Source organism: Oncorhynchus mykiss, chromosome 18, assembly GCF_013265735.2.
Source record: "Oncorhynchus mykiss isolate Arlee chromosome 18, USDA_OmykA_1.1, whole genome shotgun sequence".
Taxonomy (NCBI): domain Eukaryota; kingdom Metazoa; phylum Chordata; class Actinopteri; order Salmoniformes; family Salmonidae; genus Oncorhynchus; species Oncorhynchus mykiss.
In genome coordinates this window covers 11248566-11274894 of record NC_048582.1, presented here as the reverse complement: position 1 = coordinate 11274894, position 26329 = coordinate 11248566, and the positions used below count along the sequence as shown (strand labels likewise).

Here is a 26329-nt window from a genome sequence, read left to right as displayed (position 1 = left end):
CTGTTGAGTGTTTGAGTGTTTCTATTCTGAGGGGATCTTAACATACACTACCGGTAAGAAGGCCCGCTCTGCCATGCCCATATTGGTATAGTGATTGCAGGCAGACACGTGCTGCCACCTAGCGACACAGCGTTTTCACATTCATACATTATTGCTTTTTAAACAAACAAAGATTTCGATTAGACTGTAATAACATATCAATGACACTAAAAACATAAATTAAACTGTAATACCATATCAATGCACTCCACACTGCCCTTTCCCACCTGGACAATAGGAGAGAATGCTATTCATTGACTACAACTCAGCGTTCAACACCATAGTGCCCTCAAAGCTCATCACTAAGCTAAGGGCCCTTGGACTAAACACGCCCCCAGGTGGTAAGGGTAGGTAACAACACATCCGCCACGCTGATCCTCAACACAGGGTCCCCTCAGGGGTGCATGCTCAGTCCCCTCCTGTACTCCCTGTTCACTCATGACTGCACGGCCAGGCACGACTCCAACACCATCATTAAGTTTGCTGATGACACAACAGTGGTAGGCCTGATCAACGACAACGATGAGACAGCCTATAGGGAGGAGGTCAGAGACCTGGCAGTGTGGTACCAGGAAAACAACCTCTCCCTCAATGTGAGCAAGATAAAGGAGATGATTGTGGACTACAGGAAAAGAAGGACCGAGCACGCCCCCATCGACGGGGCTGCAGTGGAGCAGGTTGAGCAGGTTGAGAGCTTCAAGTTCCTTGGCGTCCACATCACCAACAAACTAACATGGTCCAAGCACACCAAGACAGTCGTGAAGAGGACACGACAAAACCTATTCCCCCTCAGGAGACTGAAAAGATTTGGCATGGGTCCTACAGCTGCACCCTTGAGAGCATCCTGACTGGTTGCATCACTGCCTGGTATGGCAACTGCTCAGCCTCCGACCGCAAGGCACTACAGAGGGTAGTGCGTACGGCCCAGTACATCACTGGGACCAAGCTTCCTGCCATCCAGAACCTCCTCTCTATACCAGGCAATGTCAGAGGAAGGCCCTAAAAATGGTCAAAGACTCCAGCCACCCCAGTCATAGACTGTTCTCTCTGCTACCGCATGGCAAGCAGTACTGGAGCACAAAGTCTAGGTTCAAGAGGCTCCTAAGTAATTGCTACCCCAAAGCCATAAGACTCCTGAACAGCTAATCAAATGGCTACCCAGACTATTTACATTGCCCCCCCTCCCCCTCCCCCAGAACGCTGCTGCTACTCTCTGTTATTATCTATGTATAGTCACCTTAATAACTCTACCGACATGTACATATTACCTCAATTACCTCGACACCGGTGCCCCCGCACATTGACTCTGTACCGGTACCCCCTGTATATAGCCTCCACATTGACTGTGCACTGGTACCCCCTGTATATAGCCTCCACATTGACTGTGCACTGGTACCCCCTGTATATAGCCTCCACATTGACTCTGTACCGGTACCCCCTGTATATAGCCTCCACATTGACTCTGTACCGGTACCCCCTGTATATAGCCTCCACATTGACTCTGTACCGGTACCCTCTGTATATAGCCTCCACATTGACTCTGTACCGGTACCCCCTGTAAATAGCCTCCACATTGACTCTGTACCGGTACCCTCTGTATATAGCCTCCACATTGACTCTGTACCGGTACCCTCTGTATATAGCCTCCACATTGACTCTGTACCAGTACCCCCTGTATAAAGCCCCACTATTGTTATTTCCTGCTGCTCTTTAATAATTGTTATTTTTATCTCTTACCTTTTTTATAGGTATTTTCTTTAAAACTTAATTGTTGGTTAAGGGCTTGTAAGTAAGCACTTCACTGTAAGGTCTACTACTGTTGTATTTGGTGCATGTGACAAATACATTTCATTTGATTTGAATGACACTAGAAAACATCAATTCAACTGCAATAACATATGAATTACACTAAACAAACAATCGTTCAGGGCAAATCTGTTATCTGTCCCCACTACAGGTGTGGCAAGCCAGCAACATACCACCCTGCATTACACTGCTGGCTTGCTTCTGAAGCTAAGCAGGGTTGGTCCTGGTCAGTTCCTGGATGGGAGACCAGATGGTGCTGGAAGTGGTGTTGGAGGGCCAGTAGGAGGCATTCTTTCCTCTGGTCCAAAAAAATATCCCAAATCCCCCCGCAGGAGACTGATTGGGGGTGCTACCCTGTGTAGGGTGCTGTCTTTTGGATGGGACGTTAAACGGGTGTCCTGACTCTCTGAGGTCATTAAAGATTCCACGGCACTTATCGTAGGAGTGTTAACCCTGGTGTCCTGGTTAAATTCCCAAGCTGTCCCTCATACCATCACGGTCACTTAATCATCCCCAGCTTACAATTGGCTCATTCATCCCCCCCTCTCCCCTGCAACTATTCCCCAGGTCGTTTCTGTAAATGAGAACGTGTTCTCAGTCAATTTACCTGGTAATGAAAAGGTAGCCTAGTGGTTAGAGCATTAGGCCAGTAACTGAAAGGTTGCTAGATAAAAACCCTGAGCTGACCAGGTAAAATCTGTCGTGAACTGTTCCTAGGCTGTTCCACTGTTCCTAGGCCGTCATCGTAGTTAAATAAAATATAGGAAGTGATTTCCCCGCTATGTATTGGCACTGAGCTCTCAGGCCTTATCTTTCTCCACTAGAGGGAGTCATTTCCCACCAGTTGCTATGGATTGGCACTGAGCTCTCCGGCATAAACAGAAGGCGTTCATCTAGTTTACTGACTAGACATGAGGTCAGAGTTAACGTTACAGATTAAAATAGTCTGATATTATAATTTAGGCTTGAATCAGAAATGCATATAAACAAAGGAATAAGATGAACACACAGCTATTCAGAGAATTGCCATACAGTCCTATGCCACAATTTTGACATGGCAAGTGAGATTTATTTGGTTGAACTCAGTGCTGACCTTCCTTCTAAAATAACAGTAGGATAATAGCCTTTCTGTTCGCTTCGAGACTATTGGAGACGTCTAAAGACAGTGTCAACTGAACGGCCTGCTTCGTGCATTTCAGGGTAATTCCATTCGGGTCATTAGGCTACAGAATATTTGTTAAGGCATCACACCATTCTCAAGCTATACGATACATTCTGAACGAAAACACCACAAAGGATCTGCTTTGAATATTGTATGACCAGTAAAATTCGACTGTTTGGAGGACACCCATCCCGGCCATACTGCGGCCACTATCTATCTCCAGCAGGCTCGAGGCTCTGCCCCGGAACGTGTATTCATCCCACTGTGGTTATCATCCGGGATTGCGCTGCAATAAAACTTTCGTCCATCTGCTTTGACATCTCGGCGACTCCCGCGTTCTCTGCTAAAGCAAAGAGCGAGGACATTATTCAATCGCTATTAGGTCTACCTACAGAACGATTATTTATCAGGCTCGCGTGTGTTCTTGTTTTGGTGTTCCATACCGAAACGTATCTAAATGATGACATTGCCTAGGATTAGCTAGATGACTATTCGTTTTCCAATGTACCCAAAGAGGGAAGCCTGATGCTATGAGGGTGTTTTGACACATCAAAGTGACGCGTGTGATGTTAGTTGTTTATCAGCAACAGGAATCAAGGATATTCGTAATGCAGTTTGTTACGTTTGAAGGCGGTTACATTGGAACAATGTATCATAATGGCATCACGTCTCGTGCCTGGGAAGCGAATTGACGATGGATTGTTGTTACATTGTAGCTACCCGATTGTAAATAGTTGACTTCTTTTTTTGCGTGTTATTGGTGAGCTATTTTTCCATTACGTGGAGATGGTGATTATATTTTTCCAGCGTGCCCTTCATCGTCATCATTCGGCTCCTGTGTTCCATTTTTGAATTTCTTCGAGGCTGACACGTATGCTACAGTAAGGACTTTATCACAGAATACACAAACATGGGAACTCAGATTACTGGCACTGGAAGAAAAAGAATCCCCAACAGGGAGAGACTGACCGCAGAGGACGATGCCCTCAATCAAATCGCTCGAGAGGTACGTTTTGGGATATGATTTTCCTTCTTATTTTGGGAGGCAATGCTCGTCATACTGCGCCAAACCTATTCCACGGAGTGCCTTCAATTTAAGCCTATTTTATACATATACATATATTATGCCAACATAAAGACACGAGCATGTCTATCATACTTGTAAAGTATAGCCTAGACCAGACGTTCCCAACCTGGGGTAGTAGGACCCCTGGGGGTACTTGGCCTATCCACAGGGGGTATTTAAGAAGACTCTTGAGACTATAACCTTACTGGTAAAATGCACACGAGGGGGTACTTCAGGGGTACTCCGGACAGAGCTAAATTTAGTTGGTGGTATAGTAACCGAAAAAGGTTGGGAACCACTAGCCTAGGCTACACTAGGACTATTCAAAAACCATGCATCAGTTGCTGCAGCCCCACACCCTCCTCAACTGACGAACACAGCGTGGTAATTATTATTCACTGGGGGTAATGGATGTGTATCGTGCTGCCTCTCCGATGCTGTATGCAAGGCATTCCCTGGACTAACAGACAAAGAGGCATTATTTGTAAAAGGAACCACGGACATTGTTTGCTTGGCCTACATAAACTGGCATGTGGCTGGACAGTGGATCAAAGTGACACAATGAATGGGGGAATTGTTGAGGGGTAAATTGCTTGATAAAGACAACTGGGGATGACCTTCGTGGCAAGGACACGTTTACACGTTGAAATGGGTACCAACTGTAATGTTAGACTTCCTAGCTATTGATCCATGTCCTATTCATCTGTCATCTATCATCTATCACCTGTCATTTATCACCTATCACCTGTCATCTGTCACCTATCACATATCATCTATCACCTGTCATTTATCACCTATCACCTGTCATTTATCACCTATCACCTGTCATCTGTCACCTATCATCTATCACCTGTCATTTATCACCTATCACCTGTCATCTGTCACCTATCATCTATCACCTGTCATTTATCACCTATCACCTGTCATCTGTCACCTATCATATGTCATATATCACCTATCATATATCATCTATCACATATCATCTATCACATATCATCTATCATCTATCATATATCATCTATCATATATCATCTATCATATATCATCTATCATCTATCACCTATCATATATCATCTATCACATATCATCTATCATATATCATCTATCACATATCATCTATCATATATCATCTATCATCTATCACCTGTCATCTGTCACCTATCATATGTCATATATCACCTATCATCTATCACCTGTCATTTATCATCTATCACCTGTCATTTATCACCTATCACCTGTCATCTGTCACCTATCATATGTCATATATCACCTATCATATATCATTCTATCATATATCATCTATCATCTATCACCTATCATCTATCCATCAATCATCCATCATCTATCACCTATTGATCTATCATCTATCACCTATTCATCTATCATCTATCCATGACGCTTATTAAAGAAGCAGGAAAGAGCGAGTGAGAGAGAGAAAAAGATAGATGTAGGTCATACTGCAATGAGAGGTGCATCTCAATATGAGAGGGAGTCTGAACTGGCTTCCTTCCCTGGTCTCCTCCTCTCTTTACAACAATTTGAGGTCACACGATAGGTGAAAACAAATCAGTGCAGACAGAAGATAAAGTAAACCACATCATATCCAGCAGATGCTTTTAAACACTTTTCATGTGGCAATCTCAGCAGGAATTGAACCCACAACCCTAGCATTGTAAGCGTCACGCCACACTTACTGAGCCACAGAGGACCACATGTGATGTGAGATTATGTTTTTTTGGGTGTAGGAAACACAATCAGAAGTTGATGGGGATACAATCATAGGGAGATTGACAGACAGTTTGTCATCATACTATATTGAAGTCTGGCACCAGGTAGCCTAGTAGTTAGAACTTTGGGCCAAAAGGTTACTGGATCAAATCCCTGAGCTGACAAGGTAAAAATCTGTTGTCCCCCCCCTGAATAAGGTAGTTAACCCACTGTTCCCTGTTAGGCTGTCATTGTAAATAAGAATTTGTTCTTGCCGAGTTAAAATAAAAAAGTCCAGGACTCTAGTGAGACTCTGGCTAGTATTTGTAAGGACAGGCTTCTGACCAACTTTAGACTGAAGTCTGTTGACCAGTGACCACAACATCTTGAAAATATTGACTTGCTGCGCCCGGTGCCCATTGCCCGGTGCCCATTGCCCGGTGCCCATTGCCCGGTGCCCATTGCCCGGTGCCCATTGCCCATTGTCCGGTGCCCATTGCCCGGTGCCCATTGCCCATTGCCCGGTGCCCATTGCCCGGTGCCCATTGCCCGGTGCCCATTGCAAATGGCCTCCAAACTGTCACTAGAGCCCAGCTCTTCCATCTTCATCTGGTTGATTTTATCAACATGTAATCCCGGTCCTTGATGATGTTAAAACAACTCACCAGTGTAATGCTGTGCTGTAGGTTTTCTGACCAGCCATGACTGTAAACTGAAGGAAAAGCCTCACTATGTGGACCATAATATTCCCCCTGAAAGGTTCTAAATGTCCTCACTAGATATCAAAGGGCTTGTTATGCTCTCCTGCTCCCCTGCCATTCTTCTAAATAAAGAAGTATACAGGGTAATAAGTCAATGTGCAGTAAGAATCATGTGTTGGTACAAAAACACAGAAAGGTTCTATTAGTCAGAACCACTAGTCAGATCCTTGAACACATAAACGTCCCTAATTGTCATGGGTGTGGTGGGAGCTAAGCAACCAGGAAGGCAGTATTTTGTTTAGTGCTGACATCAGAGGAGGGCTTAGTCACCATATGAGTGACAACATGATGTGAAGGCACTTCAGAAGACACTCCCACCCACATGCTAATGAGAATACGGTCTGAAATGGGATGTTGTCATCCTGGAATATAATAACACACTGTGTGCCTCATAACAGTGTTGACAAAGCTATACAGCTGTTCTTAAGCAGAATATGGGGTTGTTTTGAACACACACACACACACAGACACACAGACACACACACACACACACACACACACACACACACACACACACACACACACACAGAGGAATTTTCAAATGCAACTACTACTTCCTCCAGTCTTCCTCCAGTCCTGTCTCTCTCCCATCTCTACACACTATAATCTATGGCACTGATAAGACTCCATAATACTCCAGTCCTGTCTCTCTCCCATCTCTACACACTATAATCTATGGCACTGATAAGACTCCATAATACTCCAGTCCTGTTTCTCTCCCATCTCTACACACTATAATCTATGGCACTGATAAGACTCCATAATACTCCAGTCCTGTCTCTCTCCCATCTCTACACACTATAATCTATGGCACTGATAAGACTCCATAATACTCCAGTCCTGCCTCTCTCCCATCTCTACACACTATAATCTATGGCACTGATAAGACTCCATAATACTCCAGTCCTGCCTCTCTCCCATCTCTACACACTATAATCTATGGCACTGATAAGACTCCATAATACTCCAGTCCTGTCTCTCTCCCATCTCTACACACTATAATCTATGGCACTGATAATACTCCATAATACTCCAGTCCTGTCTCTCTCCCATCTCTACACACTATAATCTATGGCACTGATAAGAATCCATAATACTCCATCCAGTCTGTTGGAAATGGTTCTCAATGAGACATCAAGTGTCTCTCAAACCAAACCAAGTGCAGTGAGGCCTGAAGCCCCCAGTCATGTGATAACAAACCGTTGAGAGCTGCAGATGACAGACAGACATCATTAATCCAGGGCCCAGAGCACGATGTTGTCATCAACTCATTCTGCTGTCATGCCAGTGATATTCAGCAGGTACCTGCTAGTCATATCATTAGTGCCAGGGTGTTGTTTGACAGTGATATAAACAGGTACCTGCTAGTCATATCATTAGTGCCAGAGTGTTGTTTGACAGTGATATAAACAGGTACCTGCTAGTCATATCATTAGTGCCAGAGTGTTGTTTGACAGTGATATAAACAGGTACCTGCTAGTCATATCATTAGTGCCAGGGTGTTGTTTGACAGTGATATAAACAGGTACCTGCTAGTCATATCATTAGTGCCAGGGTGCTGTTTGACAGTGATATAAACAGGTACCTGCTAGTCATATCATTAGTGCCAGAGTGTTGTTTGACTGTGATATAAACAGGTACCTGCTAGTCATATCATTAGTGCCAGAGTGTTGTTTGACTGTGATATAAACAGGTACCTGCTAGTCATATCATTAGTGCCAGAGTGTTGTTTGACTGTGATATAAACAGGTACCTGCTAGTCATATCATTAGTGCCAGAGTGTTGTTTGACAAATAACAGACAGGCCAGATTCAGAATCCTTAGTCAATGGTGTTAGGGGGTGTGTCCCTGTGGAATTAGGAGGAATTAACAGATAGACAGCTCCAGTATTAAAAGGAGGGGGGGGGGGGTGGGGGGCAGTACAGGGGTCCATGGTGGGCTTGGGTCGGGGGTATGTGAGGGGGAAGCGATAGGCTTTTGGCTGACTTTCATGTTCTAGCTGGTGAAGTCTGACCTACTAGGCAAGCTGACAGCTGTTCCCTTGGGTGCACATTTATGTGTGTATTGGTGTATGTACATGTTCATGTGTGTGTGTCCACTTTTGTGTGCGGGTGTGTTTGTGTATATGTGTGCATGCGATCTGTGCACGTGTGTGTTTGTGTGTAAAAGCACTCAGCAGCCACTCTGCACCAGGGGATTGGACTGTGTCTATGCCAGTGACCTGCATCTCTTAAGCCTCTCAGCATCATCCACATCCTGCTTTAATCGCAGGTTGACATTTATTGTCACGAGTCTTGTCCTGAAGGCAGAACTGAGCGAGTTCCCCTTAGATAGACCAGCTGGAAAGTCAAAATTGGCTATATTGTAAAAATTACTGAAAACAAAAATGTGCTTTTTGATCTTAATTTAAGGTTAGGGTTAGGCATTAGGGTTAGCAGTCTGGTTAAGGTTAGGGATAGGCATTAGGTTTAGCAGTCTGGTTAAGGTTAGGGTTAGGCATTAGGGTTAGCAGTCTGGTTAAGGTTAGGGTTAAGGTTAGGGTTAGGCATTAGGGTTAGCAGTCTGGTTAAGGTTAGGGATAAGGTTAGGGTTAGGCATTAGGGTTAGCAGTCTGGTTAAGGTTAGGGATAAGGTTAGGGTTAGGCATTAGGGTTAGCAGTCTGGTTAAGGTTAGAGATAAGGTTAGGGTTAGGCATTAGGGTTAGCAGTCTGGTTAAGGTTAGGGATAAGGTTAGGGTTAGGCATTAAAGTTAGCAGTCTGGTTAAGGTTATGGTTAGGCATTAGGGTTAGCAGTCTGGTTAAGGTTAGGGTTGGGCATTAGGGTTAGCAGTCTGGTTAAGGTTAGGGATAAGGTTAGGGTTAGGCATTAGGGTTAGCAGTCTGGTTAAGGTTAGGGTTAAGGTTAGGGTTAGGTATTAGGGTTAGCAGTCTGGTTAAGGTTAGGGATAAGGTTAGGGTTAGGTATTAGGGTTAGCAGTCTGGTTAAGGTTAGGGATAAGGTTAGGGTTAGGCATTAGGGTTAGCAGTCTGGTTAAGGTTAGGGATAAGGTTAGGGTTAGGCATTAGGGTTAGCAGTCTGGTTAAGGTTAGGGTTAAGGTTAGGGTTAGGTATTAGGGTTAGCAGTCTGGTTAAGGTTAGGGATAAGGTTAGGTTTAAAATCCTCCTCCTATGACTTTGTGGCTGTGCCAGCTAGCACTCTGCAGAGCTGCCTCCAGAACAAGATTCATGAAGAAAAACGTGAACCTGCACTTTAATCACTGCTGGAGTAGTGTCATGGCAACAGTAACCAGCTTTTACTGTATTCTGGCTAAATCATTAATCATGTCTCAAAACAATATTTGACCCATTTAATCTAAAAGGGATTCCCAACGAGTGAGGTTGGGTGAGGTGGCAGGCGATTAGTGAAGTGTGATGAACAGGCGATTGGTCTAGACTTCCAGCTAGCTACCTTTGACCTCCCATCAGTGATGATGATTCAATACATCTACTGAGTCAGAGGCCTAACCTTCCTTCCTTGAAGTGCTGTAGTCACTGTTGTCTGAAATGATCGGACAGGTGAATGTAAAGGTTTGACTGCATAGCTTACAGCGACACAGGCATGCCAGATATCTGAAACATGGAGTCATTGCTACATGTACCGGCTCTCTTAACTTGTCCTCACTGACTGTGTTGACATTAGGGGATGTGACTGTACTGCCACCCTTCTCCCTCCCCTCACCTCCATCAGCATGTTGGGCATCACGGCAGAGCAATTTTGTCCATTAAGTGTCTTTATAATATGGTCTAAAGAGCCTAACACACACACACACACACACACACACACACACACACACACACACACACACACACACACACACACACACACACACACACACAGCAGAAGTCTGCTGCTCTTCAAAGTGCATAAATCTCTGCATGAGGCTCCTCCTAAGAAGATTACCACAGTAAAATGCTGCTATGTATACATCAGGGCACTGGCCTGTACAGGGATGTATCAGACAGACAGACACCATGTGTTCTCTGCATGGACATTAGTCTCAAACACCCTAGAAAACTCCAAGCTAAGTGCTCAACCCCCACTACTGCTTCAACACATCATGAGACTAGAATGTACTGTTATAGTATTATGGGGTTGTCACAACACACCTGAATGGGAAACTCTACTCTGCCCCCAAACAAGGCCTCATGAGCACAGCATGAGACTAGAATGTACTGTTATAGTATTATGGGGTTGTCACAACACACCTGAATGGGAAACTCTACTCTGCCCCCCAACAAGGCCTCATGAGCACAGCATGAGACTAGAATGTACTATAAAGTACAGTGCATTACGCTTTTACTAAACTATTTAGGTTAAAGTGATCAACCGTTTATAATGATCACATTTTCCTGCACTTATGTGTTCACGATGGGGCGAAGCCTAACTTTCATTGAGGTCAACGGCAGAACAGAGGATTTCGTCCTAACGGGAAGCTAGGATTTGCCCCTATGAGAGGAGTGCACTGAATAACTTCCAAGAGACTTTATTTTCCAGTAAGTGTTGAGGTGGCCCTTCCCTCTGCTCTCACTCAGAGAGCCTGGCTAGGAATAGATCCGTAGGGATGCATCATGCCTGTGAAGGTCTTGACACTGGTGAAGGAAAACATCTGGAGTTACAAAGCTGTTCTGCTTTTAAGCCTCCATGAGGTCTGTTCTGGATGGGAGCTGCTGCTGTCCAGGCCGACTAGTGTAAAGCTTCCAGGCCTCTAATAGTACTGACCAGTGCTGCTGCTGTCCAACCCGACTAGTGTAAAGCTTCCAGGCCTCTAATAGTACTGACCAGTGCTGCTGCTGTCCAGGCCGACTAGTGTAAAGCTTCCAGGTCTCTAATAGTACTGACCAGTGCTGCTGCTGTCCAGGCCGACTAGTGTAAAGCTTCCAGGCCTCTAATAGTACTGACCAGTGCTGCTGCTGTCCAAGCCGACTAGTGTAAAGCTTCCAGGCCTCTAATAGTACTGACCAGTGCTGCTGCTGTCCAGGCCGACTAGTGTAAAGCTTCCAGGTCTCTAATAGTACTGACCAGTGCTGCTGCTGTCCAGGCCGACTAGTACAAGCTTCCAGGTCTCTAATAGTACTGACCAGTGCTGCTGCTGTCCAGGCCGACTAGTGTAAAGCTTCCAGGCCTCTAATAGTACTGACCAGTGCTGCTGCTGTCCAACCCGACTAGTGTAAAGCTTCCAGGCCTCTAATAGTACTGACCAGTGCTGCTGCTGTCCAGGCCGACTAGTGTAAAGCTTCCAGGTCTCTAATAGTACTGACCAGTGCTGCTGCTGTCCAGGCCGACTAGTGTAAAGCTTCCAGGCCTCTAATAGTACTGACCAGTGCTGCTGCTGTCCAAGCCGACTAGTGTAAAGCTTCCAGGCCTCTAATAGTACTGACCAGTGCTGCTGCTGTCCAGGCCGACTAGTGTAAAGCTTCCAGGTCTCTAATAGTACTGACCAGTGCTGCTGCTGTCCAGGCCGACTAGTACAAGCTTCCAGGTCTCTAATAGTACTGACCAGTGCTGCTGCTGTCCATGCCGACTAGTGTAAAGCTTCCAGGTCTCTAATAGTACTGACCAGTGCTGCTGCTGTCCAGGCCGACTAGTGTAAAGCTTCCAGGCCTCTAATAGTACTGACCAGTGCTGCTGCTGTCCAGGCCGACTAGTGCAAAGCTTCCAGGTCTCTAATAGTACTGACCAGTGCTGCTGCTGTCCAGGCCGACTAGTGTAAAGCTTCCAGGCCTCTAATAGTACTGACCAGTGCTGCTGCTGTCCAGGCCGACTAGTGTAAAGCTTCCAGGCCTCTAATAGTACTGACCAGTGTTGCTGCTGTCCAAGCCGACTAGTGTAAAGCTTCCAGGCCTCTAATAGTACTGACCAGTGCTGCTGCTGTCCAGGCCGACTAGTGTAAAGCTTCCAGGTCTCTAATAGTACTGACCAGTGCTGCTGCTGTCCAGGCCGACTAGTGTAAAGCTTCCAGGTCTCTAATAGTACTGACCAGTGCTGCTGCTGTCCAGGCCGACTAGTACAAGCTTCCAGGTCTCTAATAGTACTGACCAGTGCTGCTGCTGTCCAGGCCGACTAGTGTAAAGCTTCCAGGCCTCTAATAGTACTGACCAGTGCTGCTGCTGTCCAGGCCGACTAGTGTAAAGCTTCCAGGCCTCTAATAGTACTGACCAGTGTTGCTGCTGTCCAAGCCGACTAGTGTAAAGCTTCCAGGCCTCTAATAGTACTGACCAGTGCTGCTGCTGTCCAGGCCGACTAGTGTAAAGCTTCCAGGTCTCTAATAGTACTGACCAGTGCTGCTGCTGTCCAGGCCGACTAGTGTAAAGCTTCCAGGTCTCTAATAGTACTGACCAGTGCTGCTGCTGTCCAGGCCGACTAGTACAAGCTTCCAGGTCTCTAATAGTACTGACCAGTGCTGCTGCTGTCCAGGCCGACTAGTGTAAAGCTTCCAGGCCTCTAATAGTACTGACCAGTGCTGCTGCTGTCCAGGCCGACTAGTGTAAAGCTTCCAGGCCTCTAATAGTACTGACCAGTGCTGCTGCTGTCCAAGCCGACTAGTGTAAAGCTTCCAGGCCTCTAATAGTACTGACCAGTGCTGCTGCTGTCCAGGCCGACTAGTGTAAAGCTTCCAGGTCTCTAATAGTACTGACCAGTGCTGCTGCTGTCCAGGCCGACTAGTACAAGCTTCCAGGTCTCTAATAGTACTGACCAGTGCTGCTGCTGTCCAGGCCGACTAGTGTAAAGCTTCCAGGCCTCTAATAGTACTGACCAGTGTTGCTGCTGTCCAAGCCGACTAGTGTAAAGCTTCCAGGCCTCTAATAGTACTGACCAGTGCTGCTGCTGTCCAGGCCGACTAGTGTAAAGCTTCCAGGTCTCTAATAGTACTGACCAGTGCTGCTGCTGTCCAGGCCGACTAGTGTAAAGCTTCCAGGTCTCTAATAGTACTGACCAGTGCTGCTGCTGTCCAGGCCGACTAGTACAAGCTTCCAGGTCTCTAATAGTACTGACCAGAGCTGCTGCTGTCCAGGCCGACTAGTGTAAAGCTTCCAGGCCTCTAATAGTACTGACCAGTGCTGCTGCTGTCCAGGCCGACTAGTGTAAAGCTTCCAGGCCTCTAATAGTACTGACCAGTGCTGCTGCTGTCCAAGCCGACTAGTGTAAAGCTTCCAGGCCTCTAATAGTACTGACCAGTGCTGCTGCTGTCCAGGCCGACTAGTGTAAAGCTTCCAGGTCTCTAATAGTACTGACCAGTGCTGCTGCTGTCCAGGCCGACTAGTACAAGCTTCCAGGTCTCTAATAGTACTGACCAGTGCTGCTGCTGTCCAGGCCGACTAGTGTAAAGCTTCCAGGCCTCTAATAGTACTGACCAGTGCTGCTGCTGTCCAGGCCGACTAGTGCAAAGCTTCCAGGTCTCTAATAGTACTGACCAGTGCTGCTGCTGTCCAGGCCGACTAGTGTAAAGCTTCCAGGCCTCTAATAGTACTGACCAGTGCTGCTGCTGTCCAGGCCGACTAGTGTAAAGCTTCCAGGCCTCTAATAGTACTGACCAGTGTTGCTGCTGTCCAACCCGACTAGTGTAAAGCTTCCAGGCCTCTAATAGTACTGACCAGTGCTGCTGCTGTCCAAGCCGACTAGTGCAAAGTTTCCAGGTCTCTAATAGTACTGACCAGTGCTGCTGCTGTCCAGGCCGACTAGTGTAAAGCTTCCAGGCCTCTAATAGTACTGACCAGTGCTGCTGCTGTCCAGGCCGACTAGTGTAAAGCTTCCAGGCCTCTAATAGTACTGACCAGTGCTGCTGCTGTCCAGGCCGACTAGTGTAAAGCTTCCAGGCCTCTAATAGTACTGACCAGTGCTGCTGCTGTCCAGGCCGACTAGTGTAAAGCTTCCAGGCCTCTAATAGTACTGACCAGTGCTGCTGCTGTCCAGGCCGACTAGTGCAAGCTTCCAGGCCTCTAATAGTACTGACCAGTGCTGCTGCTGTCCAGGCCGACTAGTGCAAAGCCTCCAGGTCTCTAATAGTACTGACCAGTGCTGCTGCTGTCCAGGCCGACTAGTGCAAGCTTCCAGGCCTCTAATAGTACTGACCAGTGCTGCTGCTGTCCAGGCCGACTAGTGCAAAGCTTCCAGGCCTCTAATAGTACTGACCAGTGCTGCTGCTGTCCAACCCGACTAGTGCAAAGCTTCCAGGCCTCTAATAGTACTGACCAGTACTGCTGCTGTCCAACCCGACTAGTGTAAAGCTTCCAGGTCTCTAATAGTACTGACCAGTGCTGCTGCTGTCCAGGCCGACTAGTGCAAAGCTTCCAGGTCTCTAATAGTACTGACCAGTGCTGCTGCTGTCCAACCCGACTAGTGTAAAGCTTCCAGGTCTCTAATAGTACTGACCAGTGCTGCTGCTGTCCAGGCCGACTAGTGCAAAGCTTCCAGGCCTCTAATAGTACTGACCAGTGCTGCTGCTGTCCAGGCCGACTAGTGTAAAGCTTCCAGGTCTCTAATAGTACTGACCAGTGCTGCTGCTGTCCAACCCGACTAGTACAAGCTTCCAGGTCTCTAATAGTACTGACCAGTGCTGCTGCTGTCCAGGCCGACTAGTGTAAAGCTTCCAGGTCTCTAATAGTACTGACCAGTGCTGCTGCTGTCCAGGCCGACTAGTGCAAAGCTTCCAGGTCTCTAATAGTACTTACCAGTGCTGCTGCTGTCCAGGCCGACTAGTGTAAAGCTTCCAGGCCTCTAATAGTACTGACCAGTGCTGCTGCTGTCCAACCCGACTAGTGCAAAGCTTCCAGGTCTCTAATAGTACTGACCAGTGCTGCTGCTGTCCAACCCGACTAGTGCAAAGCTTCCAGGCCTCTAATAGTACTGACCAGTGCTGCTGCTGTCCAGGCCGACTAGTGTAAAGCTTCCAGGCCTCTAATAGTACTGACCAGTGCTGCTGCTGTCCAACCCGACTAGTGCAAAGCTTCCAGGCCTCTAATAGTACTGACCAGTGCTGCTGCTGTCCAGGCCGACTAGTGTAAAGCTTCCAGGTCTCTAATAGTACTGACCAGTGCTGCTGCTGTCCAGGCCGACTAGTGTAAAGCTTCCAGGTCTCTAATAGTACTGACCAGTGCTGCTGCTGTCCAGGCCGACTAGTGTAAAGCTTCCAGGTCTCTAATAGTACTGACCAGTGCTGCTGCTGTCCAGGCCGACTAGTGTAAAGCTTCCAGGTCTCTAATAGTACTGACCAGTGCTGCTGCTGTCCAGGCCGACTAGTGTAAAGCTTCCAGGCCTCTAATAGTACTGACCAGTGCTGCTGCTGTCCAGGCCGACTAGTGCAAAGCTTCCAGGTCTCTAATAGTACTGACCAGTGCTGCTGCTGTCCATGCCGACTAGTGTAAAGCTTCCAGGCCTCTAATAGTACTGACCAGTGGCTAGTTTTATCAGAGCAGTCTTTAAGAACTGGACTCGCGATTGACTCATTGGTCTAACGCACTGCATCTCAGTGCAAGAGGTTTCACTACAGTCCCTGGTTTGAATCCAGGCTGTATCACATCCGGCTGCGATTGGGAGTCCCATAGTGCGGCGCACCATTGGCCCAGTGTCGTCTGGGGTAGGCCGTCATTGTACATAAGAATTTGTTCTTAACTGACTTGTCTAGTTAAATAAAGGTTAAAAGAAACCAGGGGAGTGTTTTGTCTGGAAAGGGATGGATGCAGCCAGTTGTAAAAATCCTGGATTATATTTCTGGTATTTCTGTCCTGTATATAGGCCCACAATACGCGATCCAACGTTACTTTTTTGTGTGACCAGAGATATACAGTCATGGCTTGAAGCATAGACACCATTTTCACAGGTTCACCTTTCATTACTTTTTCCCCAATGAAATTGTATAAATTCTGTTAATTTAGTCATTCACTTTATTGTCACATGTCCCTAAACTTGAGTTTGATTTAGTGGCGATATTTCCAAAGATCCACTTAGTTTCACAACCCTAGTGGTTAAAATGACACTATGGAGGGTAGTGTATACAGCCCAGTACATCACTGGGGCCAAGCTTCCTGCAATCCAGGACCTCTATACCAGGCGGTGTCAAAGGATGACCCTAAAAATAGCCAAAGACTCCAGCCACCCTATAGTCATAGACTGTTCTCTCTGCTACAACATAGCAAGCGGCACCAGAGCACCAAGTCTAGGTCCAAGAGGCTTCTAAACAGCTTCTTCCCCCAAGCCATAAGACTGCTGAACAGTAAGAAAATGGGCTACCCCAACTATTTACATTGACCCCCACCTCCCCCCTTTCTTTATGCTGCTGCTACTCTCTGTTTATTATCGATGCACAGTCACTTTACCCCTACCTACATGTACATATTACCTCAATTACCTCTACTAACTTGTACCCCCCGCACATTGACTCGGTACCGGTACCCCCTGTATATTGCTTTTAATGAAAATGACAGATCTATAACTCACATTCCTCTGTGGATTTGGTTGTCACCCAACAAGTGACATATCACAGCTTTAAGGCAGGATGTGAATGAGTGTCTGCAATGATCCACAATGATTAATCTGATATGGTCTACACTTGTCTAGGCAGCCCCAGACCACCCTCCTCATCGGTCTCTGTTGACAGGCAGCCCCAGACCTCCACCCTCCTCATCAGTCTCTGTTGACAGGCAGCCCCCGAACACCCTCCTCATCGGTCTCTGTTGACAGGCAGCCCCAGACCACCCTCCTCATTGGTCTCTGTTGACAGGCAGCCCCAGAACACCCTCCTCATCGGTCTCTGTTGACAGGCAGCCCCAGACCACCCTCCTCATTGGTCTCTGTTGACAGGCAGCCCCAGACCACCCTCCTCATTGGTTTCTGTTGACAGGCAGCCCCAGACCTCCACCCTCCTCATTGGTCTCTGTTGACAGGCAGCCCCAGACCTCCACCCTCCTCATCGGTCTCTGTTGACAGGCAGCCCCAGACCACCCTCCTCATTGGTCTCTGTTGACAGGCAGCCCCAGACCTCCACCCTCCTCATTGGTCTCTGTTGACAGGCAGCCCCAGACCACCCTCCTCATTGGTCTCTGTTGACAGGCAGCCCCAGAACACCCTCCTCATCGGTCTCTGTTGACAGGCAGCCCCAGACCACCCTCCTCATCGGTCTCTGTTGACAGGCAGCCCCAGACCACCCTCCTCATTGGTCTCTGTTGACAGGCAGCCCCAGACCACCCTCCTCATTGGTCTCTGTTGACAGGCAGCCCCAGACCTCCACCCTCCTCATTGGTCTCTGTTGACAGGCAGCCCCAGACCACCCTCCTCATTGGTCTCTGTTGACAGGCAGCCCCAGACCACCCTCCTCATCGGTCTCTGTTGACAGGCAGCCCCAGACCACCCTCCTCATCGGTCTCTGTTAACAGGCAGCCCCAGACCTCCACCCTCCTCATCGGTCTCTGTTGACAGGCAGCCCCAGACCACCCTCCTCATTGGTCTCTGTTGACAGGCAGCCCCAGACCACCCTCCTCATCGGTCTCTGTTGACAGGCAGCCCCAGACCACCCTCCTCATTGGTCTCTGTTGACAGGCAGCCCCAGAACACCCTCCTCATCGGTCTCTGTTGACAGGCAGCCCCAGAACACCCTCCTCATCGGTCTCTGTTAACAGGCAGCCCCAGAACACCCTCCTCATCGGTCTCTGTTGACAGGCAGCCCCAGAACACCCTCCTCATCGGTCTCTGTTAACAGGCAGCCCCAGACCTCCACCCTCCTCATCGGTCTCTGTTGACAGGCAGACCAGGCAAGCTGTAAGGCAGGTTGGGCTAGGCAGGCTGCCATATGATTTCTTCACAGTGAAGGCCCATGAACCGGACTGAGTCTCACCAGGCTTACCTGCCTAATCTACCCTGACATAATCCTGTATCCTAAATCTCCTGAATAGTGCTGCAGTCTTTTGACCCAATGAGGCCACCGTACTGTACCAATGACGCTCAATGTGAGACTATGAGCCGGAGACTCACAGCGTGGAATGCTGCTTGTTACTAATGAATAACCCATGTGTCTCAGTCTCAAGGCAGCATCCAAGCTATTTCACTTCTCTCCAACAGCCAAGCCAGATTGAATCCTTGCCTCAGTCTCTCAGTTCTCTCTCTGCAGGTCCTTGACTGCTTGAGGCAATAGGCACACAGCAGTGCAGTCACATGTGGTTGTAATTAGTTAGTAACAGCTCTTTGCTTCACATTTTAGTGAAGATAAATACCTTTAGTGGTTATTGCATTTTCCTTCGTTTCTTGAGTTTGGTTTGTTTACTGGCTCGGCTGGCATTCTTATCCAGGTTCTATTTTCTGTTTTGTTTTGTATCGTTACCGTGATGGCGTTGAATGCTTGGCACCACTAGCTCTTTTGGAGTGAGAACATTAAGATTGCTCCTGAGTGGCACTGCGGTCTAAGACACTGCATCTCAGTGCAACAGGTGTCACTGCAGTCCCTGGTTCAAATCCAGGCTGCATCACATCCAGCTGTGATTGGGAGTCCCATAGGGCGGTGCACAATTGGCCCGGGGTCGGCCGTCATTGTAAATAAGAATTTGTTCTTAACTGACTTACCTAGTTAAATAAAGGTTGATAATTCAGTTACATTTCATCCTGTTCAATTCATGTTAAAGGTCCAATGCAGCCATTTATATCTCAATATTAAATCATTTCTGGGTAACAATTAAGTACCTTCCTGTCATTGTTTTCAATCAAAATGGTCAAAAAAAAAATTTTAAATAAGCTTTTTTTTAGCAAAGAGCAATTTTTCAAGCAAAAAAATGTATAGGACTGTCTGGTAGTGGTCTGTTAGTTAAAACTAGCTGTTATTGGCAGGGAGGTTTGGAACCCTCTTTCTTATTGGTCTATTAACTAATTTACTGTCTGAGGCAGGCCAAAACTCCATCCCACCACAACGGGCTGTGATTTCAGGAGGTCTTTTCAAACAGCTTTTACACTAAAAGGGCATTATCATAATGTTCACAATTTCACAGTATTATTCCAACCTCCTAGTGTGGAAATAGATATAAAACACAGGAAATGAATAATGTTTTTGATGGCACTGGGCCTTTAACAGCCTGTGTTCATTTACAAACAGTTGTGCAGTATTGCTGTTCAAACGGTTTCCTGTGTGCTGACTGCTATCTCCGTCCTCTCAACGAGCTGTGAAACAAACACAATGGGGAAACAGGCCTGACTGGATCAAGGCCTTTCCAGGCTAACATAAAGCGCCAGCCTCAACTAGCATTTACCTTTGTCTGTGTTGTAGTTAGGGAGAAGTGAGCCCTTCAGTAGCCTGATGATCTCTATAGTTACACCCTCTTCCATTGGCTCTGACTAAATCTTCCCAGGCCTGTGTGAACAATATGATCATTTGGCCTCCCATCACAATTCACAACGGTAATTGAAAGTGAACAGACCAGATGAACTGGAAAGACATTCACCCTTCCGGGTGGCCAAAAATAACTAATTGAAAGCCACGCCCTCAATAAGGCATGCCTCTGAATCTCCTCTACAATATTTTTGAACAGTATTTGCATATTTGCCAGCAGTCTTTGCACAACAATAACAAATAACATTGGAACTGTTCATTGAGGTTTGTTTTGTGGACCAAATAGATGTACTAGTCATCAATACATTCAAATATTTAGTGGCATGTAGTGGCATTTTTTTTTTTTAAGTTACAAATTACCATGACTGGGATGTGTTGCTGTGCAAATGACATGTAGGCCCATCTTTCAGTTAAACAATGTAATGACTTTTGCAATGGTGTATAGTGTACAAATTCTAGGGCCTGCTATGCAGATACCTAGAAGGCCAATGCAACACTTGATAGTGAGAGTTTGCAGGCCCCCCATAGCCAAGGGCCCCAGTGCACACACAATGCCAGCACTGCCTGGCCCTATGCCACTGCCCTCCTCTCTTCACAGTACTTATACACATTCAGATTGAGAGTATGACAGTGGAGGATGAACTGGAATGGTGCCATTGAATCCTCAAGGATCTTATGGATTTGATCTCTTCTGCAAATAGACAACGAAACAAGCATTACAGATGACATGGACATCAACAAGTGGAATCTGGGTATTTGGATATGTTTTACAGGGAATCAGATGTGCTTGGTTGTAGGCTGGGCTGTTGCTATGGGGAAGCAGTGTTGTTATGGTCAGAGTGAGGGTGGGTGTGTCCTCACCAGTGCCCAGACAGAAATGCTGGCTCATCCACAGCCTCTCTCAGTAATAAAACGACATAGGGAACACTCCCCTCTTGTGGCTGCTGCTAGTCCTGCGTTTTTCAGAATCACTTTAATTCTTGTGATTGAAGATTGTGGGAGAAGCTGTAAACGGGACGCATATGTTTCCTAAAGGCCACTTCAGTGGTGAACTAGAAAGTGAAAGCCGTTCTCATATGGTTTGGTTGTGGAATAGAGAGACAATCTTAAAGTAGTGGGTTTCTGTCCTGAATGGATTTTCTGTCTGCTGTTTCTCAGTTGAAGGTCTCAGTTGAAGGTAATCTGTTTAGTATTTTATTTTGGGGCCCTGATCTCAGCTTTCACTGAACGACTCGGGACCTTATTCATTTTTGGCGATGCAATCATGACCTCTGATAGCTGGTCTGGAAGCTCTGTGTCACCAGACCAGTAATCAGCTGATGCCATTAAAACGGGTGTGTGTGTGTGTGTGTGTGTGTGTGTGTGTGTGTGTGTGTGTGTGTGTGTGTGTGTGTGTGTGTGTGTGTGTGTGTGTGTGTGTGTGTGTGTGTGTGTGTGTGTGTGTGACTGAGTGGAGTAGTGTGTGAAATGACTGAAGCAAAGCTAGAAAAGACTGAAGCGAAACTAGAAACGACTGAAGCGAAACTAGAAACGACTGAAGTGGAACTAGAAACGACTGAAGCAGAACTAGAAAAGACTGAAGCAGAACTAGAAACGACTGAAGCAGAACTAGAATAGACTGAAGCAGAACTAGAAAAGACTGATCATTGGTATCAAATCATTTTTGTTCTTTGTTTAGAATAATATAATAACAATAATATTGGGCGGCAGGTAGCCTAATGGTTATAGTCTTGGGCAGGTGACCGAGAGGTTACTGAATCTAATTCCCAAGCTGACGAGGTAAAAATCTGTCGTTCTACCCCTGAACAAGGCAGTTAACCCACTGTTCCCCGGTAGGCTGTCATTGTAAATAAGAATTTGTTGTTAACTGACTTGCTTAGTTAAATAAATGTTTTTCTTTTTTTTTTTACAAAAATAATACCATACAGCGTATTAGAATAAGTGGATTACCTGGAACCTATACAGCAATCAGCTGTGTGTGTGTGTGTGTGTGTTAAGCATGGCTATTGGTCACCATGGCATTCTCTTAAACAATGAAATGAGTGACGAGATCACAGCAGCATTGATAACCAAATGCTAAAGGTTATTGAGGACGGGCAGACTTAAAAGCACTCTGATCTAATTTAACTTCAAAGGCTTGTTTCAAGCTATATTAGCCAGCTAGCTGCATAGTAAACACTAACAGAAAGACAGGAACCACAGCCTCAACACCAAGCTCCCAGTCCCTCACTCTTAGCTGCTATGGTAACGCTTCCCTCTCATTTGGAACTTAATAATGAACTATTATTTCATTAACTGGTTCCATGTCAATTACTACTTATTTGATGGCAGCACGGCTCAATGTGTCATCTTTACCTAATGGGCTTACTGAGTTTTATGTTGAACTTTCTGCTCAGCTTGCTCACGCTAACGCTAGCAGTAATGGCAGTCATTGCAGAGATAATGATTAGAGACCATGGAATATTGTATGGTCTGCTTTGATTTGACTGTTATACACCCTGTTGAATGTATAATGTCTTTCTCTGTCTGTGTCTTCTTCAGGCTGAGGCGAGACTGGCAGCGAAGCGGGCGGCCAGAGCAGAGGCACGGGAGATACGCATGAAGGAACTGGAGAGACAGCAGAAAGAGGTGACACACACACACCTCTGCACGGTGGTAATATACTTGACCAAAAACCTGTTTGTCTTCCATACTAACAACATGTCCTAACCTACTGTCTTTCTATTGTCCTGCCTTCTCTTCTCCGTGGTGTCCTGCTCCTTCTGTCCACCATGTTGTTTTAGATGTATCAAAGCCAGAAGGTAGGCCTCCATTTTGTTTTAGGTGTATCAAAGCCAGAAGGTAGGCCTCCTTGCTTCAAATGTTCTCCTTCTCTCTTTCCTGTTCACGTTACACTCCTATTGGCATCTGAATGCTAACTGTCGTTGTCAGATCAAAGATCAATGAATGTATCTTTCAAATCCCTTGACCTAAATCAAATCACTCGCTGTGTGTATCTTTTGTCAAACATGTACGGTTATTTGGGTTCAGCACTGTTAAAAAACAAGTCGCTTTTACCTCTCTATTTCCTTGTCTCTCCTTTCTAATGTCTTCCTTCCTCTGGTTTCCTCTTCCTGCCCTCTCCTCTCCACCCCCAGAAATACTATGGTCTGGACAACAAATGGGGCCACATTGAGCAGTGGATGGTAGGACGTGTACTGCAGTATAAGATCCCTGCTAGTTTCTGTTAGACTGCTGTGATTGCATGATGACTCTGATAATATAATACATACTGTCTGTTGAAACAGCTTACTGCACACTGATAATATAATATATACTGTCTGTTGAAACAGCTCACTGCACACTGATAATATAATATATACTGTCTGTTGAAACAGCTCACTGCACACTGATAATATAATATATACTGTCTGTTGAAACAGCTCACTGCACACTGATAATATAATATATACTGTCTGTTGAAACAGCTCACTGCACACTGATAATATAATACAGCTCACTGCACACTGATAATATAATATATACTGTCTGTTGAAACAGCTCACTGCACACTAATAATATAATATATACTGTCTGTTGAAACAGCTCACTGCACACTGATAATATAATACAGCTCACTGCACACTGATAATATAATATATACTGTCTGTTGAAACAGCTCACTGCAAACTGATAATATAATATATACTGTCTGTTGAAACAGCTCACTGCACACTAATAATATAATACAGCTCACTGCACACTGATAATATAATATATACTGTCTGTTGAAACAGCTCACTGCAAACTGATAATATAATATATACTGTCTGTTGAAACAGCTCACTGCAAACTGATAATATAATATATACTGTCTGTTGAAACAGCTCACTGCAAACTGATAATATAATATATACTGTCTGTTGAAACAGCTCACTGCACACTGATAATATAATATATACTGTCTGTTGAAACAGCTCACTGCACACTGATAATATAATACAGCTCACTGCACACTAATAATATAATACAGCTCACTGCACACTGATAATATAATATATACTGTCTGTTGAAACAGCTCACTGCACACTAATAATATAATATATACTGTCTGTTGAAACAGCTCACTGCACACTGATAATATAATACAGCTCACTGCACACTGATAATATAATATATACTGTCTGTTGAAACAGCTCACTGCAAACTGATAATATAATATATACTGTCTGTTGAAACAGCTCACTGCACACTAATAATATAATACAGCTCACTGCACACTGATAATATAATATATACTGTCTGTTGAAACAGCTCACTGCAAACTGATAATATAATATATACTGTCTGTTGAAACAGCTCACTGCAAACTGATAATATAATATATACTGTCTGTTGAAACAGCTCACTGCAAACTGATAATATAATATATACTGTCTGTTGAAACAGCTCACTGCACACTGATAATATAATATATACTGTCTGTTGAAACAGCTCACTGCACACTGATAATATAATACAGCTCACTGCACACTAATAATATAATACAGCTCACTGCACACTGATAATATAATATATACTGTCTGTTGAAACAGCTCACTGCACACTGATAATATAATATATACTGTCTGTTGAAACAGCTCACTGCACACTGATAATATAATATATACTGTCTGTTGAAACAGCTCACTGCATTCTGATAATATAATATATACTGTCTGTTGAAACAGCTCACTGCACACTGATAATATAATATATACTGTCTGTTGAAACAGCTCACTGCACACTGATAATATAATATATACTGTCTGTTGAAACAGCTCACTGCACACTGATAATATAATATATACTGTCTGTTGAAACAGCTCACTGCACACTGATAATATAATATATACTGTCTGTTGAAACAGCTCACTGCAAACTGATAATATAATATATACTGTCTGTTGAAACAGCTCACTGCAAACTGATAATATAATATATACTGTCTGTTGAAACAGCTCACTGCACACTGATAATATAATATATACTGTCTGTTGAAACAGCTCACTGCACACTGATAATATAATACAGCTCACTGCACACTAATAATATAATACAGCTCACTGCACACTGATAATATAATATATACTGTCTGTTGAAACAGCTCACTGCACACTAATAATATAATATATACTGTCTGTTGAAACAGCTCACTGCACACTGATAATATAATACAGCTCACTGCACACTGATAATATAATATATACTGTCTGTTGAAACAGCTCACTGCAAACTGATAATATAATATATACTGTCTGTTGAAACAGCTCACTGCACACTAATAATATAATACAGCTCACTGCACACTGATAATATAATATATACTGTCTGTTGAAACAGCTTACTGCACACTGATAATATAATATATACTGTCTGTTGAAACAGCTTACTGCACACTGATAATATAATATATACTGTCTGTTGAAACAGCTCACTGCACACTAATAATATAATACAGCTCACTGCACACTGGTAATATAATACAGCTCACTGCACACTGGTAATATAATATATACTGTCTGTTGAAACAGCTCACTGCACACTAATAATATAATACAGCTCACTGCACACTGATAATATAATACAGCTCACTGCACACTGATAATATAAGATATACTGTCTGTTGAAACAGCTCACTGCACACTGATAATATAATATATACTGTCTGTTGAAACAGCTCACTGCACACTGATAATATAATATATACTGTCTGTTGAAACAGCTCACTGCAAACTGATAATATAATATATACTGTCTGTTGAAACAGCTCATTGCATTCTGATAATATAATATATACTGTCTGTTGAAACAGCTCACTGCATTCTGATAATATAATATATACTGTCTGTTGAAACAGCTCACTGCACACTGATAATATAATATATACTGTCTGTTGAAACAGCTCACTGCAAACTGATAATATAATATATACTGTCTGTTGAAACAGCTCATTGCATTCTGATAATATAATATATACTGTCTGTTGAAACAGCTCACTGCACACTGATAATATAATATATACTGTCTGTTGAAACAGCTCACTGCACACTGATAATATAATATATACTGTCTGTTGAAACAGCTTACTGCACACTGATAATATAATATATACTGTCTGTTGAAACAGCTCACTGCACACTGATAATATAACATATACTGTCTGTTGAAACAGCTTACTGTACACTGATAATATAATATATACTGTCTGTTGAAACAGCTCACTGCACACTGATAATATAATATATACTGTCTGTTGAAACAGCTCACTGCAAACTGATAATATAATATATACTGTCTGTTGAAACAGCTCACTGCACACTAATAATATAATACAGCTCACTGCACACTGGTAATATAATACAGCTCACTGCACACTGGTAATATAATATATACTGTCTGTTGAAACAGCTCACTGCAAA

General features: G+C 44.9%; 1 protein-coding gene across 23 annotated transcripts in view; it reads left to right on the top strand.

The window, feature by feature from the left end:
* The first annotated feature begins 2876 nt into the window (after positions 1–2876).
* Positions 2877–26329, top strand: part of LOC110495607 (leucine-rich repeat flightless-interacting protein 2) — a 53000-nt gene continuing 29547 nt past the window's right edge. For 2 of the 23 annotated variants that reach the window (XM_036951801.1, XM_036951799.1), the window contains exons 1-4: positions 3013–4013; positions 22431–22517; positions 22673–22690; positions 23027–23074. In XM_036951801.1, the coding sequence (XP_036807696.1) occupies positions 3918–4013; positions 22431–22517; positions 22673–22690; positions 23027–23074 (249 nt within the window). In that variant the 5' untranslated portion in view covers positions 3013–3917. Of the gene's footprint in view, positions 4014–20898; positions 21054–22430; positions 22545–22672; positions 22691–23026; positions 23075–26329 lie in introns of those variants that run through there. The other 21 variants (XM_036951805.1, XM_036951806.1, XM_036951813.1 and 18 more) reach the window with 19 other exon arrangements.